Source organism: Drechmeria coniospora, chromosome 01 (assembly GCF_001625195.1).
Source record: "Drechmeria coniospora strain ARSEF 6962 chromosome 01, whole genome shotgun sequence".
NCBI lineage: Eukaryota > Fungi > Ascomycota > Sordariomycetes > Hypocreales > Ophiocordycipitaceae > Drechmeria > Drechmeria coniospora.
In genome coordinates this window covers 11,346,511-11,367,150 of record NC_054389.1, presented here as the reverse complement: position 1 = coordinate 11,367,150, position 20,640 = coordinate 11,346,511, and the positions used below count along the sequence as shown (strand labels likewise).

The 20,640-nt window shown below is 57.1% G+C and overlaps 4 protein-coding genes across 4 annotated transcripts; 3 read left to right on the top strand and 1 right to left on the bottom strand.

Annotated features, from left to right (window-relative positions):
• Nucleotides 1-1,131: 1,131 nt before the first annotated feature.
• DCS_03017 (DUF803 domain membrane protein) lies at nt 1,132-3,338 on the top strand (the record flags this gene model as incomplete). The annotated part of the gene is made up of 2 exons (XM_040800342.1): nt 1,132-2,011; nt 2,080-3,338. 2 exons carry the CDS (start codon nt 1,132-1,134, stop codon nt 3,336-3,338), a joined length of 2,139 nt encoding a protein of 712 aa, XP_040661225.1.
• A 6,575-nt stretch (nt 3,339-9,913) lies between these two features.
• On the top strand, nt 9,914-13,451 carry DCS_03016 (uncharacterized protein; the record flags this gene model as incomplete). Its single annotated transcript, XM_040800341.1, has 2 exons — nt 9,914-10,072; nt 11,181-13,451. The coding sequence occupies 2 exons, from the start codon at nt 9,914-9,916 to the stop codon at nt 13,449-13,451; spliced, it is 2,430 nt and encodes an 809-aa protein (XP_040661224.1).
• Nucleotides 13,452-14,509: 1,058 nt separating this feature from the next.
• Nucleotides 14,510-16,485, bottom strand: DCS_03015 (FACT complex subunit pob3; the record flags this gene model as incomplete). The annotated part of the gene is made up of 4 exons (XM_040800340.1): nt 14,510-15,101; nt 15,178-15,549; nt 15,605-16,330; nt 16,475-16,485. 4 exons carry the CDS (start codon nt 16,483-16,485, stop codon nt 14,510-14,512), a joined length of 1,701 nt encoding a protein of 566 aa, XP_040661223.1.
• A 1,427-nt stretch (nt 16,486-17,912) lies between these two features.
• On the top strand, nt 17,913-19,831 carry DCS_03014 (autophagy lipase; the record flags this gene model as incomplete). The annotated part of the gene is made up of 2 exons (XM_040800339.1): nt 17,913-19,267; nt 19,375-19,831. 2 exons carry the CDS (start codon nt 17,913-17,915, stop codon nt 19,829-19,831), a joined length of 1,812 nt encoding a protein of 603 aa, XP_040661222.1.
• Nucleotides 19,832-20,640: the final 809 nt, after the last annotated feature.

Here is a 20,640-nt window from a genome sequence, read left to right as displayed (position 1 = left end):
TAGTGTATGGTAGCATCGAAATGTATTCCGGCCAGGCAGATTCGCCGCCCGTCGTTGTGCCTGTCGTGCTGGTTGCATTCATGGTAAAGTATGCGTCGGCAAAGGGGGAGCTGGAACAGAGCGAGAGGGCGAGGAGAGGGCAGGACGGGCGTCAGGAAAGTGGGCGAAAGGAGCGGCGAACTCGACAAGAGATGTAGGTAGTAGACAGGAGAGGACGACGATATAATATGTGGCGGACGAACATGGGCATCGGACTATGAGTAAATCAGCAGAGGAAAGGCATCGGCACGCATAGAGTCAGTAAAGCAGCCAAGATGGGAGGCAGTGCACTCTAAACAATATTACCTAAACTCTCTCTCCCTTTTCATCGCAATCCTCCTTTCAATCTCCCTACTGTAACTCTATGCCTTTTGCCTTTTATAGCTGTCTAAGACTAGTCTTTGGGCATGCTAATTATAATACCCTTCGTTTTCTGCCTCTACCTACTAATATACTATATCTTACCTGGTACTCCGTACTGTACTCCTCTTCTCTTAGCGCCTTGCCATATAAAAATAGTCAGTGGATAATTATAACTAGTTCGTTAGTTAATTGCCAGAGATAGCTAGTTAATATATTTAACTAAATAAATAACTAACAAAATTGTTAACTAACTATAATCACTACCCTAGTCCCAGAGTCAGTGTACTGAACTGTAAGTACTAAGTGCAAGTACTTGCAAGTACTCCGTACATGTACTCCGTACTGTTGTTCGTAATAGCGCTGATGACCTGCAGGTACCAGGTACCTGCTTGCTTCGTGCTTGGATGCCCAGGAACGAAGCGGCGAGGCTCACTGTCCACTCCACCCGCCTCGTCTCCTCTACTACCCAGGCATCGCAGCGTACAAAGACCGCACCGCTGCGCAGGTTCATCGCATTCGGGAGGCCACCAGAGACGACGGCTAGGTCGACGGCCATGTCCAGACTCTCGGTCCAACTGCGAACTGGCGATTCGATCCCTTCGTCCTCGCTCGCATCCCTCGCAGCTCGATGATATCATCGCCGCCATCGAACAGGGACAGCTCCGTCGAGCTTTCTATCGCTTCAGAACTTGGCCCTTTCCCCTCACCATCCCCCCCTCGAAGGTGGTCATGCCGGCACCTGCGTTCGGGCCGTCGATGGCCGCGGTTCCCGGCGCGTCCCGCTTGACTGGGGGTGCGGAAACGCCGGGCGACTCGCTCAAGAACTGGTCGTCGCTGATCGGCATCGTCACGGCCATCGTTGGCAATGTTCTCATCGCGCTGGCGCTCAACGTGCAGAGATATGCTCACACACGACTGCAAAAGGCACGGGCGAGAATACGACAAAGAGCCCGCACGGCCATGCTGCTGAGCCAGAGCAGGGGCGCCGCGTCCGGAGTGTACGGCACCATCGATGGAGGAACCGACGGGCAGAGCACCATCGGCACAGACACGGGCCACGTGGGAGCGAACGGTGGTGATGGCGAGAGCCATGGAGGCCGGGAGACGGACCCGCTGGCGGCCTCGTACCAATCGAACGGAACAGCCGACGGCGACGACGACGGCGACGACGACGGCGACGACGTTGGCGATGCCACCTCGACCTATCTCAAGTCGCCCTACTGGTGGCTCGGCCAGATCCTCATCACGCTCGGCGAAATGGGAAACTTCCTTGCCTACGGGTTCGCGCCGGCATCCATCGTCTCGCCACTGGGCGTCGTCGCCCTCATCTCCAACTGCATCATCGCACCCCTCATGTTCCACGAGAGGTTTCGGCTGCGAGACTTTTGGGGCGTCGTCATCGCCGTCGCCGGTGTCGTGACGGTCGTGCTGAGCGCAAACACCAAGGAGACGAAGCTGGAGCCTCACGACGTCTGGCGGGCCATCACGACCTTGGCCTTTGAAATATATCTGGCCGTCACCGTGGCGCTCATCGTCGCCCTCATGTGGGCCAGCAGCGTCTACGGACGGCGGACCATCCTCATCGACCTCGGCCTCGTCGGCCTCTTCGGTACGTCGTCGACAAAGTTCGCTCCCGTTCCTCGTCCTCGCCGCCATGCTAACCTGACCCGACGGCAGGTGGGTACACGGCCTTGGCCACCAAGGGCGTGTCGTCGATGCTTTCGTCGACGCTCTGGAGAGCCTTCACCACGCCCGTCACCTACGTCCTCTTCTTCATCCTGCTCGTCACGGCCGTGATGCAGATCCGCTACGTCAACAAGGCGCTGCAGCGCTTCGACTCGACGCAAGTCATCCCCATCCAGTTTGTCCTCTTCACGCTCTGCGTCATCCTCGGCAGCGCCATCCTCTATCGCGACTTTGAAAAGACGACGGTCGAGCAGGCGGCCAAGTTTGTCGGCGGCTGTCTGCTCACCTTCTTCGGCGTCTTCCTCCTCACGAGCGGGAGGCGAGGGCAGGGCGAGGACGACGAAAGCCTGTTCTCGGACGACGACGTCGAGGAGACGATTGGCCTGACGCACCACGACAGCAACGCATCGGCCCCGGAGCATGTCGTTGCGACGCCCAAATCTCAGTCGCGGAGGTCGAGCAGGCTGTCGCGGGTCAGCTTCGCCGACACGGTCAAGCCCATGTCCCCGTCCGACGTGGCCGGAAGCCCGACGGCACAGCTCTCGGGGGTCGAGGGTGTCCCGGGCTGGTCGGGAGGAGAGTCGTCGCCGCTGTCGAGCAGCGCTTGGCGACAATCGTGGGGCCCGACGGCACCGCCTCAGCACGGCAGCAGAACATTGTCGGCCGACGCGGCCGTGACGGGCTCGGCGATTATGTATTCGCCGATGAGTTCCGTGCCGCAGACGCCAACCGTCGCCTCCTCCATTGCACCGAATCACGCGGTCGAAGCGACGCCGCGCTCGGCCTTGTCGCGGACGACAAGCCACCAGCGCGCCAAGACCTTTATATCGCCGTCTCCGTTTGCATCCACCGTCACGACCGTCGTCAAGGATGCCTTTCTCCGGGAGCATGACAAGTCGTCCACTTCCGGGTCGTCGCTGAGACGGATACGATCGACGATCCGAGCCAGCCTGTTCTTCAACGACGACGTCGACGTCGACGACGAGGACATGCGTCGCCGGTACTGCCTTGCCATCTCCGACGAGCAGATTCCGCATCCTCCGCCGAGACGGGACGTCGTCGGAGACCAGCCGCACGAGGCCGGCGCCGGCCGTCAGAGGTCACAAAGCTTCAGCAAGGTGCTGGGCGATTTCTTCCGGCCCAGAAAGAAGTCGGAGTCGACGGGGAGACGAGCCGAGCCCGACACGGAAAGCGACGTTGCATCGACGGGCAGCTCGTCGGCATCCTCCTCGGCAGCACGAGCGCGATAGGATGCTCAAGTCATGGATCGCCCGGGAGGAAGGTGCCGAGGCCGGCACGACTTGGACATGATCTTCTTGGATTTAGGGTAGCGGCGTGGAAGTACGCGGGGCGTTCCGTGGAGGGGTGCGATGTGCATTTTTTTTGGATCTTGCGGCAAGGGGAGAGGACGACGGTCTTGCACGCCGGGGCATCGCGGCGACACGGCCACCATCGGACATGCAGGCACGCTCGTCGCGGATTCATTCTGGCGAGCAACACCGCGGTGGAAGCAAGCGAAGCCAAGGTCGAGCGGAGGTGGTGCGTCCGTTTGTCGCCATGCTCGCACGGCACTGGCGTTGCCGCGCATTGGCTAGCACCACGGCTCATTTACCTGCTTGCTTTTGGCATTACCACCCACCGTCCAGGGCTCGGTTGCCACGACCATCCGGTGCGTTGATTTGGCCCACGATCAGCACGGGGGGTGCTCGCCGCAGGGTCACCTCTGGCCGCGGGCGTCCGAGCAGCCCGGCACCGAGCACGGCACCATGCGGCGATGGCACCTACAACTGCGGAGTGCAGCAAGTACTTGCAGCGGAAACGTACGGGGTACTCGTACTGTTTTGTACGGAGTACCTGGGTACGTTTATGTGCTCGCACAATGGTCCGCCGACGATCGTTTCTTGGCCCTCGGGTTGGCGTCGAGGCACAAGGCATCAGTCGGTCTCCCCGTCGGTACCGTGGCGGATTCGACGGAGGCGTTGCAAGAGGAGACTGGGCGACGGAAGTAGCGGTCATGGCCCGAGTCGAGTCGCGCATTCGAGCGTCGAGCCGTCGGCAGCACGAAGCAGTTGGTAGAGTCGGCGTGCGTGTCCTGGAGGTGTGTTGGTGGCAACTTGCAAGTCCTTCAAAGTAGGTGTAAGTATGCAAGTACTTGAGGGTGTGCATGCACATGTACTTGCTGTAGGTGCAATACAATAATAATGTAGGTGTACAAGCACCACCCGTACCTGTAGGGGCAAGTAAGTACTAACTTGCAGCACGAATACAGGCGCTCCGGACTGCGTACGGAGCCCATCACACCGACTTTGATGTGCTGTAAGTGTACAAGTACTGTAGATACTGTGCGGAGCACATGTACTGTACATACATACTTACTAGGTACTTACGTACTTGGGCACTCTGCACTCCGTACATTCAAGTACAACAGGAGAAGGCATATCCGCTTCGCTTAAGACGTACAAGTAGGTGTACGGAGTACTCCGTGCTTGGATGACTGTAGGTGTGCATGCCATGACCAGGACCGAGACCAGGACCAGGACCGGGACCGGGACCGGGTGTTGGAAACGACGGCAACGACATTCCTTTTCTGGCCTAGAATTTTGGCGACTGCCCGCGACGCAAGCTGCATGTTTCCACGGCGTTCCAAGGACCCGGCACAGGTGTGCGGCGCGGCTACCTGTTTGCTTGCTTGTACTCGGTGCATGTAAGTACTTACTTACTGTAGTCACACTCGCCGCCGGTAACGGAACTACTGTTCCCGTAAGTACAGTTACGCCTACTGCACTCCGTACTCGCCTTGCTTGACATGACCCGTCGAATCCAGTCAGGAATACGACTCCGTACATGGACTCGTATGCGTTCTCGTTTGCCCGTCTGTGTTTTGCGAGCCGTGAAACGAGGGCATTCTCGTCCCGGATTCGACATCAGCTGAGCAGAGAGGCCAGGACACCTAGGTATACGATGCATGATCTGTATCAGCATGGATTCAAACGCCATGGCGAGAGAACCCCATGGCAATCGGCGTACGGCCCTGCTTACCCGTACGTACAGGTACAGGTGCCCACGGTATCGACACTCTGCTACCCCGTGGGTGGGTTGTCCAAGTCGCCGGCGTCGGTGAGCCAACCCAACAGCTTCGCCACGCCGGCGCGATGCGTGCCTTGGACCGCCGCCACGTCCATTCAGGAACGAGACGAGACGGCTCGTCGGAAGGCTGCAGCGGAGAGCCCGTGAAGGGCAGGCAGGAGGGTTGCTCGTTGGGCGTCCCTGATTGATGCCGCCTCTGGCCCGCGGAGGGTGTTGGGCGGGGCGAGTATTGGTTCGGTGACGTGAGTGCAATGTGCCAACATTCTACCTGTTCTTGGGTGCACGCAAGTAATGAAGTGTAGGTAAATTAGTAAGTAAGTACGTGTTCAAGTAAGAATGGAGTAGTGTAGATCCATGTACAGAGCCCTACGACGTACTGTACAGTACTTGCATATACAAGTCTGCAGATGTATTACTCTACAGCACAGTACTGTGCAGTACTTGTACTGTACTTGTGCGTGCGGAGTGCTACGTCGGTAGCTCGCTCGCTCGACATGGCAGGTTCGGGAGGTGAGTGTTATGCTGTACTTGTACTTGAGTGCTGCAACAACGTATTTGGACCACCTTGCCGGTGCCACTTCACTTACTTTGTTGTACTTTCCTAGTATCCTACTTGCCTGGAATTACTTGCTGCTACTACTCGTTCACGTCTGCTTACTATTACAGTGTTTGTGCACGCAAACGGTGCCTCGAACGGAGTGCAAATGCAGCACTGCTTCGCATGGGTGTGCATGTACTCGCCTAGCAGCGCACAAGTATTACGTCCAAGCCTAATCTACAGTAAGTACATGTGCACGGAGTACTCCGTACAGTACATGTATTGTAAAGTACTTGTACTGTAAGTACTGTACGGAGTACGGAGTATTCAACTCCACGTGTGAACTTGTCCCCGTAATTGTCCTTGCAGTAATAAGTCGCTCAACACAAGTGTCTGTATGCCTCAGGCACGCCTGCATCCGGCGCAGGCGGAATTCCTTGCCTGATGCCCATCACGTCTCGCTCTGGCAGACCTCTACGTACGAGATGGGTTGGTAATTGCTGGACAGATACTGGTGGAATCCGTCGTCGAAAAAGAAAGTAAAGGAGCTAGGGAGGCAGGGCGGAGCGGACTTGTCCCCCTTCCCGTCGCACTCCCGCCTTTGTTCCGAAGCATTCGACAACCTGCCGACCTTCTAGAAGGAGATGGAGTTTCTCGTGCTCTCCATGGATCGTCGTCGTCGGGCAACTCCGGCCACCAGCCTCCTCCCTCCCCATCCCCGGCCTGTTGTGGGACGGTGGCACGGGCTTCGTTTGTCATCCGCGGACGCGAACCGTTACGAGTAGGGCCACGACTACAACTAAGTACATGTACAGTAGTACGGTAAAAATACTGACTTGTCCATGTTGGCGTAATTACATGCAAGGGCATGCACATGCAAGTAAAAGGTGGCCTGCACTTGGTAATACCTGGGGATGCGTACCACAAGTAGGTGGAGGGAGTAAGTAATACTTACAGTGAACAGCCAAGTCCGCGTACCGAGCCGAGCACACGTGCAAGTATTAATTACTGTATTAATTAAGTACTTGCAATGACAAAGGTGACAGGGCCAAGGCGGCCCTTGTTTAGGCCCTATTGAGGGATATGTTGGCTGTGGAAGGAGGTGGGCCCTGGTTCGTGCAAGTACTGTAAGTAGGGATCACCCTTTTGGCACCAACTCGCCAAGCTGCGGCTCCGTACATGGATTACTTGCAGTATTATTACGTCGGCCCAACACGTGCAATTACGTACCACCGTCCGACTTGGACAGCAGACATGTAATATTAATACTTGTATGGTTTTCAGTGCAATGTTGGCGTTGGCAAGTATTGGGTGTGCCCTTGCCCTGCCCTCGTCCCGATGTGGCAGCGACCAGGGCGAGAGCCAGCAGCCTGTTTGGGACGGCGCCCGCGACCATGCCGTTCCTGCATTTATTCTGCGGCGTGGCTGGTGCCTCGCCTGCTGCTGCGCTCGCATGCACGTCCGCACGCACGCTTGCAGGCTTGCAGCTCGCTCCGAAGCAGACTTTTTGGCCCGAACCGCATCGACGAGCGAATCCATTCGCCCACTCGAGCGAGGCAACAAGGGAAGGCAAGCGGAGGCGGAACCTGCAGGGGTCGGCTGACGACCCGACGCGACGGACGGAAGGATGAGTTGAACGCCGTCCACTCCTTGGTTCGCGTCGCGTTGTCTCGTCGGGTCGTCGGTCCCCTCCCTGCTCCATTCGCCCTGGAACTGCTCGCAGAGGTAATAGTAACTAATTAATACTCCGTACTGTACACGCACGCGTGCACGGCACTAGTTGTACTGTACGTGATAGTAATTCTTCCAGAAGGTGCTCGATGACCAATGCATTTCGCGTCGAGGGTGCGAGTGCGAGCGAGTACTAGTTTGCACGGAGCACGGCCTGGATTCACGGCTGTGCGGCCACAGGTGTTTGTACGGGGTACACCTATTTGCATACTTGCACGCACAAGAACTGACTGTACACACCACTGTAGGTGTGCTTGCTCCGTATCCGTCCTCGTATTCCGACCTGCCTCCGGGCAGTACGGAGGACGGTACGCCTTTCGGTACAAGGGAGAGGGCCGTAGAGTGAGGGTCGTCGGGAGAGGGCCGTCGGGCGAGGGGAGTAGGGGGAGCGGGTTGCCTTTTCGAACCTTGCAGGGAGAGGGAGCGCTGCCGGTACGAATGGGCATCCGCAACGCCCCAGGCTCCAGGAAGGTGGCGCCCCCCAGCACTTCCGGGCCAGGCTGTGCAGCGTATTGCATACTTACGAGCGCGGAGTATCCGTACATGCATGTACACGGTTGCACTGCCTGCACGGCTAATATTCCGTAAATGTACCCCGTACTCGCTACAGCACAGCGTCAGCAGTAATCCTCATCAGTGACCATGTCCTCGCGTACTTGGACTGGAGTCTGAGCCGGCGCCGGCGTCGTGGAATCAGCGGGTACATGTACCTACCACTACATGCGTGGGAGGATGTGCTACCTTGGTACGGAGTGCTCCATAGTGCATTCATACTACGGAGTACCGAGGAAAATCCTCGCCAGAACGAGGCCGAGTCCCTGGACAAGTACAGTACATACTTGTTTGTACATTTAACAACACCTACTGTACCTACTGTACAACGGGTAGTTGTATTACTTACTAACCTAGTACTGTGCGTACCAAGCACGGAGGTTCTGTACAATGCTAGAACTACTACGATCAACGCCCCTACAAGTATTAGTGGAGAATCTTGCTTGACTGCACGCAAAGCCCATAGGTGTACGGAGTACAAGTGCATGGAATTACAGCTACGTTTTCTGAACCCTCCCCACCGGTGCAAATACTTGCTTGTACTGTGCTACGATCCGTACGTACCTGCATTAGTAGGTGCCTGCTGTAGGTGTACGGAGTACTACTAGTAGGTAGGTGGTAAGCAGACGTACAGGAGGGACGATCATTCCATCTGCGGTAGTACGGTATTACCTAGGACGAGCAATGTATCGAGTACTTGTGGTACGTAACTTGATGGCTGGATGGACATGGAAACCTGCATTTCTAGGTCCCCTGCGCCAATGATGGCTTCTCATCCCGTCCATTGGCGTCCACGCATGCACGTCGTCCTCCTCGACCACTGCCATCTACCATTGCCACTATAGCTGTGACAAGTAATACTGGTAGTCGCGCGGTGGGGGGACCCTGCTCGGCGTTTTCAGCTACTCGGCGTGGCGAGGAGTATTGCAAGTAAACCCCTCCTCTTCAGCCTCTGCCGACATGGGCAGAATCGTTGACTCTGATTCCGTGCTCCATGCCAGTGCCGGTGCTCGAGGTGCATGCACTGTGCGCGCACGGGATCAAGGGGGGCACGAGTCCGCGTCCGCCGTTGCATCGACGAACTGTGCTCCGTACTGTACTCGAAGGTGAGAGCACAGTTTGCGTACTTTTACTTGCACAGTACGGAGTACCAACGGACCAAGACTTCCCAGACTTGTACTTACTTGCACCTTTCTTGTACCGAATCATCAGGGCACGAGCCGTCGGGGGGTTCGACCCTCGAAGCCCACCACATCAACTCATGACTGTCCTGCTCTGCACGGTAGGTAGGCACTGTGCGTGCCGTATGCACCTGCGTGTGTTGCAAGCAAGTACGTACTGTACAGACAGTACTTGGGTCCTTGCATGTAGGGGCTACGGAGGGCCGACCCCCGGATCCAACGCCGCCTTCGCGAGCCCACCGACGCATTTTCCGGTAACCAACCCCTTCCTGGACCCGGCCCCGGTCTCCCTCCCTCGCCCTGGCCTGGGCTCGCCGCGCTGCTCCAGCTCTCCCGTTGGCTTCCCCTCCTAGCCTTGACCGGTGGCTTTGCCCCTTCTCCGCGACTAGTACTCCGTAGTCTGCAAGCATTTGTAAGTGGTAATAATTACGTGTACTTACTTTGTCATTGACAGCTTAGTTGTACTGTACTGACAAGTACAAGTACACCTACAACTACACTTCATGCAAGTACGTAAATGCACTGCACAGCTGGTACCTAAGAGTACCGCACATGGATTGGTACTCCGGCTGGCTGTACAGTACAGTGGGGTGGCAAAAATGTCGAGTCAATTTGTAGGAGTGGCGCTACCAAAACTGAATCGTCACTTTTGTCAAGTGACTGTAATCGGAGTGCATCTGCTCCGTACTACTAGTAACACCTACAGTGCTTGCACTCGTAAATTGGCCGCCCCATCATGCTGGCCCCCGTCCCACAGCCTCTGCCCGACACCAACACCGACGCCAACACCGACGCCGACACCGACACCCGTCTCCCAGCCCAAACCCCCCTTGATGGCTGTCAGCTCTGGCAAGTGGCGACGGCCCTGAGGCTTTTCCTCGACCAACACGCGTGGGTCTGCAGATCGCCTCAGGGGAAAAGAGAAGAACAATCGCCCCATCCTTGTCCCGGCTCGGGTGCCTGCCACGCAACCAAGTACATGTACATGTGCTCGTCTCGGGTACCTCCATCGTGCAAGAATAACAGCGAACCGCTGCTCACTGGAGCAAAGTGCTGCAGGTGCTGCCAGTGAGTTGGTACTTGTACTTGCAGTGATCTTGTAATGCAGTGCGGAGTACCCGAGTACGTGCGCAGTAACAATTATCCAAGTAAGTACTTGCATCCCGCACCGAGGCGAACAGGCGAGCACAGTGCAGTGTGCCACCACGTTCTGGTCCCAAGTACTGTACTCCATACTTATTTTATACTGTAGTAATTAGTCGCAAGAACTTCATGTACAGAGTACTGTACAGTAAAGTACAGCAAGTAAGTAGTAAGCACTGTAATCCTGCGTACTGTACGGAGTACTCCGTAGCTGTACTTACATTTACATGTACAGCTACTTGCACTTACCGTGCAGAGTACTAGGTACTAGGTACTTACCTACAGTGCACTCGCACTACAGGCAGGTACTCCCACAAGTACTCCTACCCTGGCCTCCTGCCTCGTTTTTCATCCCGGCTCCTGGTCCTGGCCCTGGACGCGGAGGAAGGAGGGCACGAATTGACTGGATTTGTCTCGTCTTCGCCCTCTTCTCCACTAATAATAATTGAACCATGATGACAGCCTCGGCCATGGCCCTGCAATCGTCCTCTGGCTGCGACTCTGCCGTATCCACAGCCGCTCTCAAAAAGGACCCCGACGGCACTCCCAGCTCTCGACCATCTGCTCCTTCTGCGGATCATGGCCAGCCTTCTCATTCGCCGCTTGACCTTCTCTCGAGTTCGCGTCCGAGTCCCGAGTCCGAGTGTTGACCGCTTCCCGGAACCCGCGGTGAACAGGCCTCTCGAGCCAAGGAGGCCGCCATATCTGCACCCGCACCCACCGCCCTCCTACACCCGCACCCGCACCGACACCTGATTCCATCTGCGAGTGCATGTAATCGGATAATACATGTGCATGCTCCTCCTACGCGCCCATCATCGAACAGGCAGATGAAGCGGGTATCTCGCTTGCACCGACAGCATGGCCATGGCCACCGTGCCGCTTCCTCGGAATCGTCGTCGTCCGTGGGATCCATGACGGCCAACGACGGGGCGACGTGGGAGGTGACCCTGGATAACCTGTCTCTCGTCCGGCGGCCCTCGCTTCGATCCAACGAGAGCACCTCGCCCTCGCGAGATCGTCTCGAACACTTCGGCAAGGCCTTCTTCCATCGACGAGCGAGGTCGAAGCGAGGAGGCAGCTCTCCGAGCTCGTCGACGAGCTCCGTGTACTCGGTCGATGATCCTCTTGACAACGGCCCCGCCAGTCCCAAGGAATCCTTCATCCCCGCCATCTTCTCTCGTCGGAAGCCGTCGCGGGATGAGCCCGCCGCCCAGAGGAAGCTCCAGATCTCGGGTCCCTTCAACTTCCAGCATCTGGCACACAGGCCGAGCCCTCGCAACCTTGCTGCCGATGGCCATGCCCGCTTGGAACCGGCAACGTGTCCCGGTCCCTACGCCCATCGACGAGCCGCCGAACCATCCACCGCGAGCCGGATGGCGCCGCCCTCGCCGAGCACCTCCCACCTGCCGTTGGCCTTAGCCGAGGATCGGTACGACAACCACTGCCAAACGTGCCCTCCCCCTTCACCCTTGGTCCCGCGTCAGATGAGTTCGCCTGCGAGCCCTCCACGATACGTCAACCACGCTCGTTCCGAGAATCGACACAGAGCGTGTCCGCCTCGAGCCCTGCGCCTGCACGAACATCCGCCGTCCTCTGCGAGGCCCATCACCCCGTCCTCGTCCCCCTCCGTTCCTCTGCGTTTTTCTCGCCGGCAATCGGCGTGCGGGGAGTTTTTTGACTTGGATCTGTCGGCTCGAGCCGATCGCCCTCCAACAACTGGTGGCTTCTGTCGACCACAGCCGTTCTCCCCTTTCGCATCTACCGAGCAGCTGCCAAAGTCCAGTCCGAGCTACGATGACGTGCCGCCATCCGAAACGGAGCTTCCTGCTGTGGCCGGACCTTCTCACGATGTCGCCTGGCCGCTGTCCTCTCCTGGCCAAGGGTCACATGCGGCCGTCTTGCCGGCGCTACCTGATGTGCCCGAGGAGGAGGAGGGCCACGGACCGAGCCGGCGCTCGCGATTGAGCTTGATTAGCGACAACTCTTCGCTCCGAGCAAGTCAATCGGTTCCTCTGATGCGATCAATGCCGCCCTCGCATCGTCCCATGAGTGGCACATCCGATACCCTTGGCTGCCTCGACATGTCGCCACCCGACAGGACGGTCCACTCGCGGCATCAGTCCGGAATCGAAGCCGAGCTGTCGTCGTTCAGGGAGAATTGGGAAGATGACATCGACTACTGCTACGAGCATGAAGCAGAGGCCAACTGCGACTACGAATGGGGACGGCCGTCCTTCGACGCAGCCTCGTTCGATGCCGCTTCCTCCCCACATCTGCCATCGGCGGAAGAAGGCTCAGCTGAGATGGTGCCGGATGGCCTAGCTCTCACATTTTCGGCCATGACGTGCCCTTCACGGCAGGCCATGCCCTCCCTCAGTCCTGCGAGCCAAACCTCGATCGGTCTCAGCCACGAAGTGGTGACACCAACGTCCAGCATGGGCGTGACGAACAACTTTTCCCTTCCCCGCGGGGACAAGACGAGCCTGTGGCCTATGGAGTTAAAGTTTGAATGCCGCACGCCTGAAACTTGCGGCTTCAGGGAATCACAGGTCTTTGCCTTGTCTCCATCCTCGTTCGTACCGCCCGAGTACCAGCAGCAGCTGGTTCTGCATGAGGGCGAGGGACCGCAGGACTTGAGTAACCAATCGGCCTCCTGTCAGGACGATTATTCGCGAATGCACAATCTGGTCGCCTCTTACCAGCGATACAGCACATCCACGACCACGACCGCTTCCACATCTCGCTCAAACTCGACTGGAAAGCGGCACATGTCTACGACTTCATCGCAGACGACATTGACGCGGTACACCGCGAGCAACACGTCTCTCAACAAATTGGCAGCCACCTGGGCCGACGAGCAGGAGCGTCCATCCACCACGAACTTGTCGGTTCTGCCGAAGCCGGCCAAGCCGGACCTGTCGGCGGCACGGCATGTGATTCCCGAACAAATCCCCGCCACCTCTGCTGGGAACATGAGGAATGCGTGCCACAAAAGCCACGCCAGCGAGCCTCTAGTATCCGGCGAGGCTCCTCCTTTCAAGTTGTACGACCTCCCCAGGCCGCGGAGACAGCGCGCGAGAACTACCAGCCTGAGCTCTCAAGCCCAGCCTGTTGAGCAATCTGTCTAATCACCGCGCGTCCACGTCGACTTGAAGGACCCAGGTGATGAATACTCACGAGCTCTTTGTATTTCTCCTTCTGTCTGTTTCAATTATCGCCTGGCGGTCCATTATTCCCACGAATATGGCCTGCCATGTCCACGGCGTGTTACACTGCATCGACTTGCTCCTGCCAACGAACGGGAAGAAGGCGCGCACGGTAGAATTGGATGAAAAAGAAAAGGTTATGAGTTTACTAGCGGGGGCCTGTACAGTCGGATTATGCCCCATTTTCTTTTACGGCGTTCGGTAGGATCTTGTACAAGCTCAAAGTATAGCGAACTGCAGTGATGAATTTTCTTCGCTGGGTCGGTGTTTTTGGTTGCTTTGAGGGGAATAGAACGAACGATGCACATGCTTCATCAAAGTCACCAGTTGCTTTGCTCTAAATGCAACGAGTGCCGAGGACAAAGTTCGGTCTCGTCCGAGGTCCATGGCATGACTCTGGCCCGAGAGCCTAACATTCTGCCATGCTTGCGAGTCAAATCAACTCTTCTTCATGAAGCTTGGCCCAAGTGACATGTACCCTGCTTCGTCTTCATCTGGTATTCAACTCTCCCCTTGCTTAAATTTCAGTCATTTTTCCGGCATATGCCAGGAGGTAGGTAAAGTACACATGCTTGACAACAAACGACCGATATTTGATGAGGTTCCTGTAACTCCTTCGCTCCGAGCACCGAGCTATTTGCCCAAAGCCGGTTTGATTCCGACATGGCTGCGTAGAGCATCTGGAGGGCAATTCTTGGCGAGGGTGTGGTTGAACATTGAAAGTGCACATGGTATGGTTGCATTGTTGCAGCGGACCAACTCCTCTCTCGACACTACATGTCATAGGAGCCATGGTCCTTTTTTACAACTTCTCGCTCGTAACCAAGCCATGGAGGAGGGAAGCAAGGTAAAAGGTCCCTCGTTCGCCCTGGGCCATCACCCTTTACAGGGTGGTGGCCCCCCTCCCAAGCGGACCAAGCAAGCATACCCAACAGGCTTGCAATAATTCAGCCAAAGTCGTCGACAACCATAATCGACATCTAACCCGTTTTCGTCTTCTTCTTTGGGCGCTCCTCTGGCTCGTCTTCATCATCCACTTGGTCCTCATCCACGTCGCTCTCCGCGTCGCTACCGCTAGCCGATCCGGAGCTGTCGTGGTCGCTGTCAAACTCCTCGGCGACGTCGCTGTCGCTGTCTGCCTGGAAATCTTCGTCGACGCTCTCCTCGTCTTCGTCGGCCGACCCTCGATCCATCTTGCTGGCGACAACTTCATCGTCGGATTCATCCATGTCCTGTTCGCGCAGGGCGGCGGCGAGGATGTTGGCGTCCTCGTCAATCTCATTCTTGACCCTCAATCCCTTGAGCTTGAAGAAGGTCTCTAGGGCTTTCAGGTCTTCACGATTAATGTTACTGAACTGCGAGGAGCCGGCGCCGTTCTTCAGAACGACGGTAATGTCAAAGGTGGACAAGGTGGAGACGGCACCGCCGACGCGGGAGAAGGTGACCGACTGCGTTTGCTCGTAGGCAATGTACGTCGCAGGCTTGGGAACAAACATGAAGGCCTTCTCCAGGCAGTAGAGGAAGCCCTCGCTGGCCTTGATGGAGCATTTGATGCCGTACTGGCTTCGGTGGCTGCGAGCATCAAGTCAGCGACAAGGAGAAGCGGGTTGCAGTCATGCAAAGCCGGGGGGGGGGGGCATCAACGTACGTGATGAAATCCTTGGCGGGCGATGAAATCTTCTTGTTGGCGAGGCCGCGGAAGATCTTGGCCACAACGTGGTGCAGTGGTTCTTCGTAGTGGGCCTCCAGCTTGTCCTTGTACTTGGCTTCGAGTTCCTCTCCCTCAAGGTTGAGGTCGATGGTCACCTCCTCGTCCTTCTTGAATTGCATCACGACAAAGGGATAGCGAGTCTGGCCTTGCCGCAGCGGTGGGTCCAGGCCGATGCAGAGCATGCAATGGGTGTCGTCGGGTTTGGGAAGTACCATGAATTTCTTGATGGCGTCATATTGGATCTTGTAGTCGTAGGTTTTGCCGCGAAGGCGAAATGAGGCTTCGTACATATCGATGTCGAATCGTCCTCTGCAATCGCGCGAGGTCAGCTCGGCCACCAGGTAAACCAGTCGGGCACACGCACCTAGGGGTAAGATGCAAGACATCGAGGAAGGTAGCAATGGTATCGCCGGCCATCTCTCCAATCTCTGCCTTCTCGATGAGGGTGTCGTAGAAGAGGGTGGCTGAATTCTGCTCCTCGCCACCGTCGTCGCTGGCGCCCTCGTCTCCCTCCGTCTCCTTCTTCGTCGTCGTGCCCGGGATGTAGAAGCGCATCTCGACGAGCTGATCTCGGCCAGCACCGGCCTTCTTTCCTTTGCCTCGGGCACCACCTTGGCCGTCCGTGCCCGTGTCGTTTGCGTCCTGCGGTAGCGACATTTCGACGGCGACCTCGTTGCGGCCAGCGAGGTTGGTGTTGCCGATTTCCGAGTAGGGAACCTCAAAGGCGGGCTTGTTCTGGACGTTGAAGGTGAGCTCCGCCTTGGAGAACTCGGCTTTGCCCCAATTCCATCCTCGGAGGGCGTGCTCCTTGGCCTCGAGGACGGTGCTGTACCAGTTCTTGAAGACCCTGCTCAGTCTGTCGTAGTCGGCCTGCTGGAAACCGTCGAGCTGGATGATGCCCGAGTTGCGGTGCAGGATGCGGATCTCGTAGCCTTTGGACGCCCGACTCCACTGGGCACCGCTGATGTTGCTGTGATCCAAGGTGAAGGTCTCGCCGCCGCCAGAAGGCTTCCAGCCGAAGCCCGTCTCGGCAAACCGGCATTTACCGCTCTCCTTGGAGAGGTCAAGATAGATGCTGTCAAAGCTCTCGCTATTCATCATCGCGTTCGTTAGCTTCTGCGCGGGCGCGAAAGGCGAGGGAACCAGCGGCCCATTCGAGTGCGAGGCATGCGGCTCGAGATGAAGTGAAGCATGGGGGGATGCTCCAGGAAGTGTCGGGGAAGGGCAGGCTCACATTGCAGTCATGATGGCGATTTGCAGAGAAGCAAAGAAGGAGAAACTATGCCCGCCGCGGCGAGATGCAATGCAATGGCAGTGCCTCGCTCCGGTGCCGGTGACAAAGGGCACTCGAGAGCGCGTGATGTGCGATGCGTTTCGGTGGTGGATGGAGTTAAAGTGGTGGTGGGGATAAAATTAAACTCGATGGGGAGCTTTCGTCACGTCGCGCGCGACTGCGCTGAGCCGGGAAACGCGCCGAAGTGATCCGGCTGGCTTAGTCAGAAGGGCGTGGTACGTAGTGAAGGGAAGGTGTACTGTATTATAAGTATAGCTAGCACTGTCCGCGAGAGCGAGGGTGGTGGGCAGTATTGCACGTTCCGAGTACACCCAAGTATATGTACTTTGGTGCACAGCCCTCCGTACTTAAGTACAAGTCAAAAGTACAAGTACTTGCAAGAAAGTAATACGGAGTGCCGCTGTGTCCAAGGGGCGTGCTAGTAATACGGAGTACTAGAAAGTGCTGTGATACTCCGTACTCTGGAGAACGGAACTGCCGGTACAAGTATTACGGAGTACATGTACATGCGCCTACCTGTGTTGTAGTAGGACGAGAAAGTACAGTACGGAGTACAAGAGTGTCACTGTACGAGTGTCACTGTACGAGTGTCACTGTACAGTAATTACTTGTACTCCGTACCTAGCAGTTGGCTATGTTTACCACAGTACGGAGTACTTACACCCACTTCTGCAAGGACGGAGCACGGAGTACTCCGTACATATAGATACTTTAGATGCTTTGGTAATTCGGTGTGCGTTGCAGGCAAGATATACCGATAATGAAGTACCGGCACCCACTTGGGAATGTACATCAGCACACTGTACTATAACTGTGCGGAGAACAATTGGTACTTAACGCTCTCCGCAGTACAGTGGTAGATGTTGGTGTATCATTTGTACATGTACTTACTGTAAGCACCCGATGCGGCTGCCTGGCAAGTACTTGTACTAACCAAGTAGTCACCTGGGCACCAAACCTAATACCTGTAAAGTAACCCCTCGACCCCGACCAGCATACCTTAGTACCAACCCAGGTACTAAGTAGTACTAGTACCTGCTTGTATCCAGGTACTAAGTAGTACTAGTACCTGCTTGTCTCTGTGGAATCCCGTACCTGGTCAAGTACAGTACAGGACTCAGGACCGTTACTCCGTACTTGTACTTGCTTGGTATGACGAGGCGAAGGGCGCCACCGGACCAGCGCCCATGACTGCAACATCATCACCTCAATACCTTCCTTGCCTGCCTGGCCCCCTCGTGGTGTCAGACTCTCATCTTGAATCTCTTCAACAGCCAAGTACCCACATAGTATCAGCACTCCTCTCTGCCTCATATACCGCACCCGATCCGTCCCTTGCTGCCACCCTCTCGTTCATGGCCGGATGGCACAAGTCATGATGATGGCCATGACGTTGTCTAGACTCAAGTGCACCTCGGCCGGCAGAGTGACGGCGGGGCTGCTCTTGTCGTTCCTCGCCGTGGCTTCCGCTGGCCATGAAGACATGTTGGCCAAGCAGGAGGTGCTGTTGCCACCGATTCCTGGGCCTCCGCAACCTGCAGAGCACGTTTTCACGCTGCGACACATCTACCATCACGGCACCGACCGGCATCCTCGACTGCACCGGAAGCGGGATGTCCATCACGACGAACGCTCGTCACGCGTCTACCTGGCGGCGGAAGACGACTATCCCGAGCACGACTTGCTGCACTTGGAGGCCAGGAGCAGACCAGAGACGATAGAGCGTCTCGTCGACCGGAGACCGTCGGTCGTCGACCCTCTGGTCGCCCGGTCCCGCGACGACGGCTACGCCGTCGCCATGGACGCTTCCGCCTGGACCATGGACGAGGTTCCGACGCCCGACATCACCGACAAGGACACGGTTCTGAGCTTGGCATACATGGCCGCCAACGCATACGTCGAGGACGAGCGGGGCGCGGACTGGGAGGATGTCGGCGAACCCTTCAACCGGAGCGTCGACTTTGGATGGCAGATGGACGGCCTTCGAGGCCATATCTGGGCCGACAAGACCAACTCGACCATCGTCATCGGCCTCAAGGGCACGTCGCCCGCCGTCTTCGACGGGGATGGCACGACGACCAACGACAAGATCAACGACAACTTGTTCTTCAGCTGCTGCTGCGGCCAGCAGGGCCAGTGGACGTGGCACCAGGTCTGCGACTGCGCCACGGGGACGTATTCGTGCAACAACACGTGCGTTGCCCAGGAGCTGCGGCAGGAGAACCGGTACTACGCCGCCGCCCGGGAGCTGTACTCCAACATCACCGAGCTCTACCCCGACTCGGTCATCTGGCTGTCGGGACACTCCCTCGGCGGCGCCGTCTCCTCCCTGCTGGGCCTCACGTACGGCATACCGGTCGTGACGTTCGAGGCCGTGCCCGAGGCCCTGCCCGCTTCCCGCCTCGGCCTCCCCGTTCCTCCCGGCGCGGACCCGAAGGCTCCTCAGGGGAGGAGGCACACCGGCTCCTTTCACTTTGGCCACACGGCAGACCCCATCTACATCGGCACCTGCAATGGCCCAGCCGCCTCCTGCTCCTTTGCCGGCTACGCGCTCGAGACGGCTTGCCACACGGGCCGGGAGTGCGTCTGGGACGTGGTCGCCGACAAGGGCTGGCGCGTGGGCATCGGCACGCACAAGATTCGAGCCGTCATCCACGACGTCATCCTCAAGTACGACGACGTGCCAGAGTGTCACTATACGCCCGAGTGCCGAGATTGCGCCCAGTGGAAGATGTACGAGAGCAACGGAACGGAAAGCAGGACGACTACGGTTACGACGACGACGATGTCGTCGACGTCGACGGCAACGCAGACCTGGACGTCGACATGTGAAACACCAGGCTGGTGGGGATGTCGAGACGAGACGGCGACGGCGACGGCGACGGCTACGGCAACGACGACGGCTACGGCAACGGCTACGGCAACGACGACGACGCCAACGACATCCACCTCGACCTGCAAGACACCCGGCTGGTTCTGGTGCAAGGACAAGACGACGACGACGACAGAGGTGACGTCGACGACGGAAACCACCTCCATCACCTCCATCACCTCCATCACCTCCACCACAACCTGCGAGACTCCCAGGAGATTCTGGGGCTGCTGGGGTCCCGGGGAGCCGACGACGACAGGTGCCGCGCAGCCGGGCACGATCGAGACGCCGACCCTGCCTCGCGCAACGGCGACGGCGAGGACTTCCTCGGGCACAAAGGCCACATCGACATCAAGCGCGGGGGCTCCCGGGACGCCCAAATGTCGACGCCGCAACTGGTTCGGAGTCTGCAAGGATCGGGGTGAAGAAGACGAGTTTTCCCCCGACGAGATATAGAATGGCAATTTGGTCCACTCTGGGAGGTGGAACGGACGAGTTGAGCGACTGGCAGAGAGAGCCCCGATCTCTGTGCACAGCACGTACGGCCGGTTTTCTTTTTTGTTTGACGTCTTGAATGCGCGTCGCCCTGCGAGCAGCGGTGGATTTTGTCTCATTTAGTCTTTGGCTTCGGCTTTGGGTTTGGCGCAGGCGGGTCGTGACGAGGCTCGTTGGATTCCACATGGCACTGATATAGCACACATACACCTGCGTGCATGCATAGATTGGCACGGTTCGATATGCCTTTTTTTTTGAATGAAAGAATTGCCATGATTTCGTATCACCTTGGTGGCTAGTAGGATGGTGATGGCAATAATTCAAGTGCAAAATCAAATAGCATACTGTATTCTTTGGTACACCCGTAAGATAAGTTGACGGCAATGGTGTGGATGAATATACTCAGTACAAGTACTGGATACGGCGGAGGGGCATGGGGAGAACTTAACCAGTACAAGTACAGTACTTATACTCCATATAGCATATACGTGTACTCCGTACAGCGAGTTGATGTACTTGTAAGTACTGCACTTTGAACTTGCAGTACTTTACGGAGTACAGAGTACAAGTACGTGAAGTTGTCTGTTGGTGTTCCGATATTACAACCACGCCTAAGCAAGTAGAGACCGGTTGGCAGCAGCCAATGAACTAACTAGCTGCTCAATCAAATAAATTGGTTCCCCCACGGCCCGCTCCCTTCCGCGTCACCATCGTAAACTCTTATCATTTTATACTCGCA